The 14,143-nt window shown below is 38.3% G+C and overlaps 1 protein-coding gene across 1 annotated transcript in view; it reads right to left on the minus strand.

Annotated features, from left to right (window-relative positions):
- Nucleotides 1-2,299: 2,299 nt before the first annotated feature.
- Nucleotides 2,300-14,143, minus strand: part of WWC1 (WW and C2 domain containing 1) — a 106,548-nt gene continuing 94,704 nt past the window's right edge. The window contains exons 19-23 of the mRNA XM_060765007.2: nt 13,633-13,797; nt 9,236-9,328; nt 8,079-8,309; nt 5,373-5,494; nt 2,300-4,445 (exon numbers count right to left, since the gene is read on the minus strand). Of these exons, the coding sequence (XP_060620990.2) occupies nt 4,379-4,445; nt 5,373-5,494; nt 8,079-8,309; nt 9,236-9,328; nt 13,633-13,797 (678 nt within the window). The 3' untranslated portion in view covers nt 2,300-4,378. The remainder of the gene's footprint in view (nt 4,446-5,372; nt 5,495-8,078; nt 8,310-9,235; nt 9,329-13,632; nt 13,798-14,143) is intronic.

The raw sequence follows: 14,143 nt of genomic DNA on the forward strand, positions 1-14,143 counted from the left end.
ATCTATGATGATGAATATTCACACTTCCAGTTTCTAAGAAATTCCCACAACTGCTTTACTTTCATTAAAAATTATCCAGGCATCATCCCTTTCAGCCTGTTGGGCTTAGCTTCCAAATGACAATGTGTTAATTATAGTATTTTAGAGAATATACAACCCTTTGCACCCAGCTCAGACCATGCTTACTGGGGTAATAATGTGGACATCTGACTGTTTGCTTTTTTAGAAATTAAATATGCATGCCAGGACATTTCCCATTCACTCTTCCCATATTATAATTAATAGTGTCATGTGTTTTAATAAATAAATCACTTGTCAACCAGTGGTAGTAACATGAAACCATGGGATTTCGGACAGTTCCCTGATAACCTATTACTCCTACATCAATGCTCTCTAAAACAAAATCTTCAGTGGAGTTTGGCTAATTGTTGTTGTGTTGCTTTCAATTTGTTTTTGATTTATAGTGAACCAAAATAAAATCTTTCAGAGTTTTCTTGGCAATATTTATTCATGGGGGAATAGTGTCTCTGCCTTCCTCTGAGGCTGAGAGAGTGTGACTTGGCCAAAATCACCAAGTGGGTTTCTATGGATGAACGGGGATTTGAATCTTGGTCTACATGTCATTGTCCAACACACCAACCACTATATTGCACAGGCATTATATTAGGTGAAGCAAAAACCGAAAAGCAGAAGTGAATATATATTTTCTGTACTGAGTAACTTGAAAAGGCAAAAACAAATCAGTATTTTTTTATTTTCAAATAATAAAATAAGGAATAGGAGAGAGAAGTCCCTATCTCAATACACAGTGTTCCAACATTCTGAATGTATAAATATGTATTTCCTATTCGTAGTATCTTCTTGTTTTGCAGCTTGGCATAGTTTAGGGTTCCAGGGCAGGATATATTATTAGAAATGTAAGTGCTCTGAAAATTAATGGCAGAATGTGGGTGGAAAGAGGAGAAATGTCAATTTCATACTCACCTGGGAACTGATTCAGCAACCATAATGTTGGGACCAGTCTGAAAGACAGAGCTTAGGGAAACCTTGGCCAAAACCCCCCACATTGCCTTGTGTGTGCACTAGGGGTCGTCAGAATTTAGCTGGGCTGCAAATCTACATTTATTCTTTACTCAAGATCTGAAAAAAAGGTATATTTTCCCCCAGGTGTTGCTACATAGTCGCTGTTCGGATCCCAAGTTGTTGTCCAGCCATAAATTACAATATCTTCAAAAGACGCTGTGGCTGCCCTGCACTTCTTGATCATCTTTCTCCATGATCTGCAAAGTTCTCAAAGTTACGAGGATTTGTTTTATTTTTCCAGAGACTAATGGATAAAATATTATGGCTTGCATCAAAGCAGCATCCCCACTCCAGCCACACATCCAGGAATCCATTTTGCCTCTATACTACTTAGCTTCGAAGATGGACTGTCACCTTGTCGTGGTGAGGGGGCTTGCGTGTTCCAATGAACCTGTGGGCACAACGGCTGGAGTTGTGCACTCCCAGGAGTGGCCGTGGGGGAGGTTCCACACCAAGCACAATCCGAAGACTCAAAGACCTCAACGGCGGAGCAGGCGGAGGATAACATGGTATATGTTACAACGGCTGTGAAGGCGGAAGAAGGCTGCAACAGATTGAGAAGCCACGGTCATTGTGTCAAACTACATCACCAGTGGAACCTCACTCTGTGAAGACTGTGTGTTGATCAGTTGTGCACTGACCTCCACACATTAAAAAAACCCACGCACGGACATCTTCCAAAGAAAATAAAAAAACAAACAAGGAAGACCATCTTACTCGTCCAACGAGGGATCGGCTAAGTAAGTAAGTAAGTAAGTAAGTAGCTTCGAAGACCTCGCTTCAGAAGATGGGAAGGTTTGCTCACTTTGTTCTGGTTGGATGCTTGCTTGACTCAATAAATGTAAATAGTAATGTCTGAATTGTAGTACTGTACTTGGATTAATAAGGCAACAAAGGCCAATCTTGGCATTTAAAACAAAGTATCAGAATGCTCTGGGAACAATTATTGCACTAAAAGGAAACATCCCAGGAGGCAAGTATATCTTTCTAGAATAAATCCCCATTAAAATGACCAAAATGTTTTCAAAATCACATGGATTTATGATTCCACTTCACGAAACTTCTTAGACCTCCCGAAGAACGTTCTTTCCCTAACGCAAAATGTGGAAGTTTAAAAAGTCAATATAGGTGTATATATCTGTGACCATATGCACTGATAACGTTCTGAATAAAACTTTCCTATGCACAGACAGAAAAGACACAGCAGTTAGGCATGTAAATTTCTATAGCAATTTTAATTTGTTAATCCTGACAAAATTTAAAATAGATATAAATTCAGTCATTTAGTGCTGGCCTATTAAAGTGTTTTATACATGAAAAACAAATATGTACATCTCAAGAGAATTCCAGTTTTAAAACACTTGTCAGCTTTCCTCCTGAAGGTGCATCCTGGTTTGTGGACCTTTAAGGCCTTGGTCTTCCTGTGCCTGCTGTTCTCTGCTCTTGAATTGGCAACAGTTGAAGGAAAAGGGAACCTGAGAGGCAAGGACTGCTGGTGAAGGGACAAGCTTTACAATCCAAGAGACTCAGCCCAGTATGAAACCCAGACCCTTCTCCACCTCTGCTTCTCACAAGAGGAGAAAAAAATAACCAGATATTACTTGGATGGAACATAGTTAACATGATATCTAAAAGGCATGCGGCTCAGATTAAGAGAATTGCTGGTTGCAGGGCATGGGCAGAACCTCACACCTCTCCTCCTCCCAGCAGCTCCTTGGAACATCTCTCATTGGTCAGGGGACCTCCTGAATGGGGCAGATTCTGGAGTAGAGAGGGAAAATGAATTGCTTCATGTCAAGGTGGAATATCTTTTTGAGAGAGGATTATTAGTTCCAAGGAGGGTTGCATAATATACCTCAAACAAGACAAAGGCATGGGAGAGAACCTCTGCCTGCTCCTTTCCACTGGTGCTTCTCTAGATCCAACTTGTTTTAGGTACACCAGTTTTATCAAGAGACTAGTGCTACAAAAGCACACAGCCTAGTTCATTCTTCTAAGACTTGTACCAGGCAGAAAGCTTTCTCTAGGTTTCTAAGCAGAGGCTGGATGGCCATGTGTTAGGGGTGCTTTGTGTGTTTCTGCCTGGTAGAATGGGGTTGGACTGGATGGCCCTTGTGATCTCTTCCAACTCTGTGTCTCTAGGATATACTGCCTGAATAGTCTGCGTTTGTGCGCATGCACGTTACTTCTATTCATGTACATCTAAAAGTGAGTCTGCAAACAAAGGAGTGCTTGCGTGTTAACACAGATACAACAGATAGATTACTAAGGTTGACGAGGTGGATATGAAAATCCAAAAACTAACAGGACAGTAAACTATGGCTTATAGACACAGTTACAGTATTACTATTAGACAAGGCTTTGTTGCATGTTTATTAGAAATTTACAAAAGTGGTAGGAGGAAAACCACTTCAATTTAGTTGTTCCATTCCCAATAAGGAGAGGAGAAATAATCAGACTTTTTTCAGTATGCTAGACAGCTCAAGATAACATTATTGTCAGAATACTCTGGTTTTTTAAAAAACATTTTTCAAAAAAAAATGTTGCTGCTCTTTCTAAATTAGTAGAATTATATAAGGATTGCTTTCTTTTAGAAAACACAATGATTTTTTTAAAGTAGGAATGGTCAGATACGTTAACTTTAATGCATGCCCCTGCAGCTCTCTCCCTGTAGCAGAGGGTTCACTGGGCTTTTGGGACGTTTTCAGGTCAAATACACAATGAGCCGAAGTAACAACCTCCAAATTAAAGTGCAGCAGGCATTTTGAACTCCACACCCATTTTATGACTAAGGAGGAAATGGAAGTGTTTCATAGCTCACAGAGCACTTGTCTGCAGCTCTTTACAAAACAAATGGCTTCTTTTCATCCTCTACTTTGTATAAAAATATTTAAGATCACAATAGCTACTTATAAGAGTGGGGTTACGTTTTTAGAATCACTGGATTGATGCTCCTTCAGATTCAAGTTTTATTGTGGTAAAATATCTTTAAAAAAGGAGAGCTGTACAAAAAGTCTAAAACAGAATCTTATTTAAACAACATTTTGAGCCATATTTGTTCATATTTTAAAAAATCTTCCCAAAAATATGCTAAATATACAAACTATGTACTTATCTAATTTTAATGCTGGCATTTGCAGTGAGTGGGAAAACCTACAAGTCTCTACACGGAGCTAATAAAGCATCAATGTACAAATGACTTGGTACCTTTGTAATGCCACATACATAAATAAACTTCAGTGAAATGAAATTACATTTTTTGAAGTGGTTGGAGAAAGAAATACTTAAATAGACATTAAACATCATCTGCAGAAAGAGCTGGAATGTTCATCCTTGGTCGCGTGAAAAAAGCCATTTTCTCTCTACAAAAAAACACACAAATATGATTGTTAATGAGATTAAGACACTTTAAAACTCAAGAGGCAAAAGAAAAACCTATTTATGACTAGTTAGTTTCCACCAGAGTTTGTAAATAGACAATTAAATTACTTCTATCAATCCCCTTTCCAATAATTAAGGCACAATTAAGTTACATTACAGTTAACAAGAGAAAGCAGTGTAACTATGACCTTCATTTTTATATTGGCAGGGTGTATACCCTCAACTGATTAGAGGAGGGGAAAGAGGAAGAATATCATACAATTCCAGTGCTGGCTTGGGCTCCATTGTGGGTATTGAAGGAACAATGATATGAATAGAGAGCACGCTTTGTATCACAACTAGCAGATTGTAGCACTCACATAGGTTTTCTCTAAAACTATTTACTGTTAGCTATTATTTATTTAAGCAGCTGGATTAGTGCTAAAATTGGTGCAGAAGACACTGACAGTAATTATATTCTTGTCTTAGCGAGGCACAAGACCGTTCCCTCTTTTATCGGCAACAGTGTAAGACAGCTATCCTTTAGAGACAGTAATTCAAGATGAAGGAAGTCAATATATTTCAATTTTAATGAATGGCAACCATGGTGAAAGGCATTTTAGCAAAGCTCACTGTTTTCTGTTTGGTAAGCACACAAGAGTGTTCTAGGTAAGTCTTTCATTTTAAACAAAGGTACCTGAAAACACGAGGCATGTATTCTGTAAATGCCTGATAAGGACATCACAGGAGAGGCCTTTTAAAGAAGAAAACGCCATGCAAGGTTGTCACTTATTGTCAGAAAATGGCCATGACAATAAGTGTGACTAATGTTTTCCTACAGTTACAGATTTTTATGGTGTTGATAAATGAGGTTATATAAAAAGCAGTAAATCTTGCATTTAAATAAAGCATGCAATGTGTTTTCCTACCTGAATGATTGCACCTCCAGGGGTTCCTTTCGACTCTGACCTCGCAGCCTGTGCACATCTTTAGCAGCTGCTTTCATCATTTTATCTGCCTTCTGCTCACATTTACATGCAACTTTTTCCATCTAAGAAAATGAGGAATGGAAACATTCATTTCAATAAGTACACAATTGCTTTTTGTTTCATCTGACATTTTTTTCTCTAAGACAAAGAACTTCATTTCCATGTTCAACAGAGAGCGATCAGGTAAGACTGATTTATGTAGAGCCATAAAACACATGTGTTGTAAAAAGATAGGGACAGCTTAAGCAATGTTACGGCCACCATTGTTCCCATAAATATGCTAGGGACACTGATAAGCATTAGAACTAGCAAATGTCAGATTGATCCTATTACTGCACTCATGTGATCGACTACAGAGGTAAATGAGGGTGAAAGCAGTAGAATGCCACCCAGTTCCCAATCCACAGAGTTTGGGTAAAATCAAAAGTCCCCACAAACATGTTGTGGGTCTAGATGTTATTTATTTATTTACTACATTTATATCCCACCCTTCTCAACCCCACAGGGGGATCAGAACGGCTCACAAAAGGCAGCAATTTGTTGCCATACATACATATAAATACAATAAAATGAACATAAGCAATTAAAATCCAAACAAAAACAACAACAGTATTAAAACAATTATTAAAACCACATTATCCAGAGTCAAATCTAGCATTATGGCTAATATATGATGCCTACATTATGATTTTTGCAACTATGTATTCAATATCTAGGATAAACAGTACAACACAAACTGGACACTAACCTAGGTGAATATGGATTTTAAAGGGATGAAAAGGGAAATACAAAGATTGGAGTATTGATGTTATTGATGTTATTCAACAGGCCTTTTTGTGTTATATTGTATTTCTGTATTGATGGGCGTGGCCTCATGTAAGCTGTCCCGAGTCCCCTTTGGGGTGATGGTGGCGGGGTATAAATAAAGATTATTATTATTATTATTATTATTATTATTATTATTATTATTTTACTGACACAAAAGCATAGTATGTCACAGCAAACGAGATCTAAATGCTGGATTTCGTATCACAAAATCACAAGTCGAACACTCCCTAAGCGTCTAGGACTGTGTGATGTATTTTCCAATGATACACGCACATCCAAGTAAGGTGGTCTTTTGCAATTGACAGATCGTGATTTTGCTGATGTTTATTGTTTCCAAATGCCGGCTGAGATCTTTTGGCATGGCACCCAGTGTGCTGATGACCACTGGGACCACCTGTGCTGGTTTATGCCAGAGCCTTTGCAGTTCAATTTTGAGGTCTTGATAGCGGCTAAGTTTTCCCTGTTGTTTTTCCTCAATTCAGCTATCACCTGGTATGGCGACATCAATAATCCAGCCTTTTTTCATTTCCACAATCGTGATGTTTGGTGTATTGTGTTCCAAAACTTTGTCAGTCTGGATTCGAAAGTCCCACAGTATTTTTGCGTGTTCATTTTCCATGACCTTTGCGGGTTTATGATCCCACCAATTCTTTACTGCTGGCAGGTGGTACTTGTGACATAAGTTCCATTGAATCATTTGAGCCACAGAGTTGTGTCTTTATTTGTAGTCCGTCTGTGCGATTTTCTTGCAACAGCTGAGAATATGGTCTATGGTTTCATTAGCTTCCTTGCACAGTCTGCATTTTGGGTCATCCGTTGATTTTTCAATCCTGGCCTTAATTGCATTGGTTCTGATGGCTAGCTCCAGGGCTGCAAGAATCAGGCCTTCTGTCTCCTTCTTCAGGGTTCCATTCGTGAGCCATAACCAGGTCTACTCCTTGTCAACTTTTCCTTCAATCTTCTCAAGGAACTGCCCATGCAATGCTTTGTTGTGCCAGCTGTCAGCTCTGGTTTGGAGTGCAGTTTTCTTGTACTGGTTCTTTGTCTGCTGTGCTTTGAGAAGTTTCCGATTATTGACTTCAATTAAAGCAGGTTCTTGGCTTTCCTTATTATTATTATTATTATTATTATTATTATTATTATTATTTCATGTATTGTTAACTGACATGTTACTCTGATTCCGCTGGGGGTAAGAGTATTTTTTTCCAAGCAGCAAGGAATGGGCTTATGTATGGGAAAGAAACTTTGTTTTATGCTAAGTATCATTGGATAGAAAATAGGTAATTAGGTCTGCAAGTAGTACACTTTTATGTGTCAACGAGGAGAGGATTAGGAAGCTAAATATAAATACGTAGTGCAAAAGGGCCCTCCTTATAGCCATATATATTCTACCTCTTTGCTGGCTTTACCCAAAGCAGTTAACATCATCAGACATACAATCTTGTCAGATATTACTTTCTTGACCATAGGACAAGACAGCCCATATAAGTTTGCCTTGTGTACGCCCATGGAAGTACAAATTGCTTTTAGGGCATTCTTATCCAAGTGAATGAGCTGCTTCATCAAGCCATGTGTTATACTAATATGGAGCTAAAGTGTGCAGGAAACGGTCACTCTTTTATTCTGGCTAGACCTATTGAGGAGTCAGAATATGCTTTAAAGCCAACTAAAAGTGATAATGCTGCAAAACCTTCCAAAAGATCAAAAGAAATTTTAGTACAAGTAGAAAAGCATTTTTAAAATAACCAAGTACTGTATCCTACTGTTATCCTGATAATTTGGGAATAACCATCAGCCCATGGTCCCCAAAACATTTACCTGCTTCTCCACCAGCCTCATCAAAATTCGAAATCGTTCATCCTCATCTATGCACTGTGGTAGTTCCTTTTGCCCCTGATTTTGAGCTTGTTCTAATTGCTCCTTCAGTTGTTTAAGAACTGAGATTTCCTGCACCAGTTGGCTGTGCCACGTTTTTGAAGCCTGCAAGTCCAGTTCCAGATCCAGAGAAGTACGGATGAGACGCTCATGTCCAATGCTTTTAACAGAAGACTGAAAGGGAAAAATGTTTTACTAATATGTTGAGTTGACCAATTCTTTAAAGTAAGATTTTAAAATATTAAACATGTAGTAGCTAAAATCAACCGCAAAATAATATCCCTGTAATCATTCTTCTAGCTTCCTCATTTTACAAAAGTTTCCAAAACAATTCAGAACTACATGCTATATGCCTTGCAATGACATTACCCTTGGCACAGAAACCTTAAGATACATAAATTGTGACTGACAGTGAACCATTTCAAGAATTCTTGCTGGGAATATGTAATATGCAAAATTAGTGCAGCACTTCAGGGGTGGAATGCATGGAAACACTATACTACTACTACTACTACTACTACTACTACTACTACTACTATGGTGATCCTTTAATTCAGAGCTTTCCAAACTGTGTCGCAACATCTTTGTGTCATCTGCAGTATATACATTATGTCACACAAAAGTAACAAGAAACCTGAGTCTATGTGAAATTAGCAATACAACTGAAACACGGAAACCTAAGAATGTTTGATGATGAAATGTGGGTATCTTTATCTAATATCCTCCCAAATATTCAAAACCTGTGTTTAGCCCATGAATCACATCTATCTCATTAAAATAGTTATTTCATTAGTATTATACCATTAAAATATTTTACACATTTCCGTATTGTTACTCATAAATGACAAAAATCTTGGAAATTTATGTTATCTTACAAAATCACATATGGTATTTTTTAAAAAAATAAATGAAAGGTTTTCATGAGACATGTTGTGTTTATTCCTGTATTTTTATGTGATAAAGGTTTTTTAAAAAGACTTCTTGAAATGTTGTTATATATCACACAGCAGGCAGGGGGGTGCAACTGATAAACCTCTTAATTAAAAATGTAAAAGAATAGAAATAAGAAAAAGAAGACAGCATGTCAGGGAAGTATTTACCCTTTTCATCCTGACGCTTCGCCTCTCCACAGCGTTCCGAACAAAGGGCGGTTTCTTAGACAATGTTGAACTGTCACTATCACTGCGATTAAGCTGAAAAGAGAAATGAACAACAGGCAGTGAGCAAGCTGTTATCGCTGATACTGAATGATTATTCATCTGTTTTCTGGAAGAAGCTCATTCCTTTGAGAGAAGAACATGCCAGAATGATCATGACAAAGGCAATGGAAGGAACTAGGGAATAGAGCAAATTATTGTCTTCACAATGGCATCAGAGAAATGCTATCAAGAATGAAAACAAGGTATGCACTAACCTTGCCCCTTATTATAAAGATGAATTATTAATTGGTTTTTGCACCAGCTACAGATGGATTCAGTGGAACCCAGTGCCATCTTGAATTTTCCCCTCCCCTCGGAAATTGGCTACCTTTGAAACACACAATGCTGAGCCATAGCTTGACAAAAGCAGCTTCTTATATGCCCACACTGCACATCGTTCATGTATTAATTTAAGGTTCTAACCATTACCAAGGCAACTTCTCATACCCTAGCAAATCATTATCCAAGAGAGCCTGTACTACACATCTTGAATGCCTTAACTCAAAACTATCAAATTCATTTATTAATTGTTTTGACTTTTTGTGTCTATTATGTTTATTTAGTTTGACCTTTGTTTTTGAGTGTTTATAAGTTATATTGAGTATGTTGTCGAAGGCTGTCATGGATGGAATCAATGGGTTGCTGTGAGTTTTCAGGGCTGTACAGCCATGTTCCAGAAGTATTCTTTCCTGACGTTTTGCCCACATCAAATATATTGAGTTTACTTTAAGTTTTTGCTTTGATTGACTATTTGGTTTTTGGCAATGAATGTTTGCCATTTTGTTATTTCTGTAAAATTTCCCTGAGTCTCTTTGAGGAGAGAGGGCAGGTTATTTTTGCCTTAGGCCTTGCATTTGACATGTGTGCCTTAAATTGTGACAGATCTCTTATGCCAAAGAATGATCCAGACGTGACCCTTATCCAAGAGGTTTGAAAATGCCCTCACAGAAGGAGGACAGCAGTGATTTTCCTATACAGCCTTAGCTAGTTTTATGGATTGCCCCAACCCCTGCAGCTAAATATTCATGGAAAAGAGAGTTCAAGCACATGTTCCTACCACTGCTTTCTTCTCTGCCCACCTATTATCACTTTCATCTACTCTCTTGATTTCCTCAACGTTTCTATACCAGTCCAGCAGTAGGATCTCAGTCTTAGTTTCAGAGTTAAGAATATAACCAATCTGTATACTTGAAAGTGGTACAATCCATAAATATTTATGCAGTCCATTTAGGACAGCAGTAAACAATAAGAGTTTTGCATTCCTTGAATCCCACTCCCTAGCTTTCCTGTGGCTGATTATAAGAGACGCACTTTGAATCTATGAATTTTTTTGTGTGTGCCTTGCAACCTATACTAAGTTTCTTTGCCCTCTTTCCAAAAGGCTTTTAGTGATTTAAGGAACTGTCTAACCTAAAAGGACTAGAAAAGGAGGAAATAGATTCACACTTCTCTCTTCCTATCCCCAAGGTTTCACCTACCAGACAAATAGTATTTTAATTTTTAAAAGCCTCCTTTTTAAAAAAAGGCACACTGCATTGCATTCAAAACAGGTAAATGAAGCAAGATGCAGTAACCCTTCAGTGCTTCCCCAGTTCTCTGTACAGAGCCATCCATTTATCTTGCTATGCCTGAATGCCCCTGTCATGTGCTATTTGTTTCATGGCCTGATGCCAAAAGGCTTGTCCTTTAAAAAAAAAAAGATGCAATTTAGAGGTCTAAGTCTATTGTGGAAAGTTCAACTTGCAGCTAAATCACAAGGGAAAATGGATAGCTGGTGAGTCTGTCAGTATCTGGATTGGGAAGCACTAAGTGTATCAGGTCTTGTTGTGATTCAACCAAGCAATAGGCAGCCCTGATGGGCAGATGGAACACCTTGTTCCTCAGCACAATCAGCCAGCCCTTGCTTCATGAAAGGAACTTCCTGACAGCGTGTTTTCCTTGTCTTGCTTCACTGACTAGCACTAAAGAGTGGTTATTTATAGTCTCTCTTTATCTCCTGGAACTAATTAATTATGAATAACAATTTCATCAAAGAAGTGGCCCTGAACATACATAACTGCAATGCGCTGGATCCATTCACGCTTGGCCACATATGATGCAGTCTGAAATCATAATGGTACCAAACTTCTCATTACTTTCCTCTGTATCTTCCTCCCTCTATAAAAGAGACAGTCTTTTTGGGAAGCACTTCATCATTGAGTTGCAATACAGTTATCAGAGGTCTCACCGATGTGATTTGCTATTTGCTGCTTTGCTCAAATGTTAGGCTTGAAGAAAGCAATAGAGAATCATTTTCATCTGGTTCAGGTCCTCACTGTAGTCATATTAAGTATGCAGGTTTGGGGCTTGAATTCCTTTTCCAGTATAGGAGAGACGGAAAAATATGTGCGTTCTGCGTATCACCTACATTTGTAACTTTTAAAATAAAATTCTACAGTACGCACAACTGAGTCAGTTGTTATTTTCTAGCGATGTTCCATCATGTACAACAGGTTATTTTTTCTGTATTTCATTCAATAAAAACCTCCTGGCAGTAGAGATAACTCTTGAGAGGCTCCAGCGGATGAATAATGCAACAACAATCTTTGAGCTGGAATCAGTAAATTTCCTAAAATTCAGAGAACAAAGTACAGGCAGTCCCTGGGTAACACACAAGATAAGAGTTTATAGGCCTGTTCTTAAGTTAAATTTGTATGTAAATTGTAACAGATACATCTTTTAAGTGTAACTCCATTCAAAAATTTGTGTTTGTTTTTGTTTCGGATTGCATAGGGAACAGTTGTTTTGCTGTCTGTGCCCCTCTTCAGAAGAATTCACCTCAATTTCTGTCCCTGTGACAATTGGATTTTGAAAATGTTGGGTTGTCATGGAAACAAGGATTGATGGGAAAGCTTTTGTGAAGACTCCTTTACCCAAGATCCCCATTACAAGAACAAATTTCCCTTCCTAGGGGCAGATTACTTCTAACTTCCTGTTTTCTCACCCCTGTTTGTAACTAGGAGTTGTATGTAAATTGGAAGTTTGTAACTTAGGGACTGCCTGTATACATATTTGGATCCTCTGCAGGCAGGTATTTATTACTCTTAAGCTGTGTGTCAGAGCTGCTAATTTCCTAACAAACATTATAAATAAGACTTAGATTTAAACTTGGATTGGTTGGGCAAGCTATTTGGTTGTCAGGAAACAACATCCCAAGCAAGTGCAACTACACATTTGAACTGGACCTTTGTTGCATAAAGACAGGCAATGTTATACATCAGGGCAAGCAGCCTTTTTGTTAGGAAAGCTGCATTGTTATATTGGTTTAGGGAGCAAGGAGGGGAAACAGAGATGTTGCCAGTGGGAGGGGTCGAAGTCCCAAGCTGAATGCAGCTGAGTAAGAAGCAGGTGTGTGCCCTTCCCTTTATCTCCCTTTTCTTTCTCACTCAGCAGGCTTCCAGGGAAGGGTCAAAGTGCTCTTGTCAAAGGCCTGAACTGATCATTTGCAGAGGGCTGAGGGGCTCCTGAAATTAGGTCAAGGCCCTCGGATGACCGGTCACTTATGCACAAGCAAGTTTTCTTCAGCTTTGAAAACTGCACAGTTCTAAGTTACCCACAGAGTCTGTTTTTCATTGCAGTCATGCAGTCACCTTGAGGAGACAGTGGCTTAGCAACGAAGAATTCAACAGAAATAGTTGTATGCAATACATTAACCAGCAGAGGCTTCAGTGGTACATTCCTTTAAATGCTTTGCTGAGCAAACTAAATAGCCTTCCTGTGCATCAGAATGTGGGCCCTCATTTTTAACTTCATCAGTGCAAAGAATGAACATTGAATTATTCTGTATCTAAGTTACTTATTAATTGTTTATATTTGATGTTGTGGTTAATGCAAAATAACAAAATAAAATAAAGCATCCTTGATTATCTACATCAACAGTCAGGACACATAAACACTCAAGATTTTTTTTTCAAAGGGTTCCTCAATGGAAACCAACTAATCTTGACAGGCTTCGAAATATGTATAAAAATGTGCACTCAATTGAGTGAGGATGGGGACTGTTTGACAGCTTTAGATGTAGAAAGAGGAGCAGTTTGCATACAGTATTTTCTCAAGACCATAAAGCCAGCCACTCTTGTTTTACATGGCACACTAGCGCTAAAAGAGCGTTTTTATCTACTTGAAGCATTTAATCACATATTAGGAAATATCAAAGCACACAAACTTTAATAAAAACTGAAGAGAGCAACTCACATACTTCTCATATAATAATTAAAATGAAGAAACAGACAAGCAACCACAGTTGCTACTTTCCTTACCCGACACACATACTGGCTCTGTGGTCCTGGAGAAAAGGTTTTGGAACGGATGATAGTGCTGCCTCGAACAAAAGGGGTCCGTAGAGGATTAGGTGTTCTTTTATCTTTTGGGCGAACTACAGTTGAAGATTGTGAAAGGCTCTCTGTGTTGGTCTCTTTATCCACCTGGAACACACAGATGCATTAGAGTAGACTTCCCCAAGTACCAAGAATCTGCATTACAGTTTTAAGATCTCCTGCATTAGTGATTCCTCTCATTTCTTCACCAGTTATGCCAACACCAGGGGCCATTTCAGGCAGGTATCATAACTGATGAGCTTTGTTTTAGACGATTCAGCCACAAAAGAAATCAAAGAATGAAACAGAACATATAGATACATATTAATACCAGCTTATATCTGCTTAAGCTTATAGCTATTCATTTCAATGCTTTAAATGTGTTTGATTCTGTGTAAATTGGGTCCTATAAAATCTAACATTTTCCTTCATAAACAGGGGTTTGGGGATCAGA

The sequence above is a fragment of the Anolis sagrei genome, chromosome 2 (assembly GCF_037176765.1).
Source record: "Anolis sagrei isolate rAnoSag1 chromosome 2, rAnoSag1.mat, whole genome shotgun sequence".
In the NCBI taxonomy this organism is placed as follows: Eukaryota; Metazoa; Chordata; class Lepidosauria; order Squamata; family Dactyloidae; genus Anolis; species Anolis sagrei.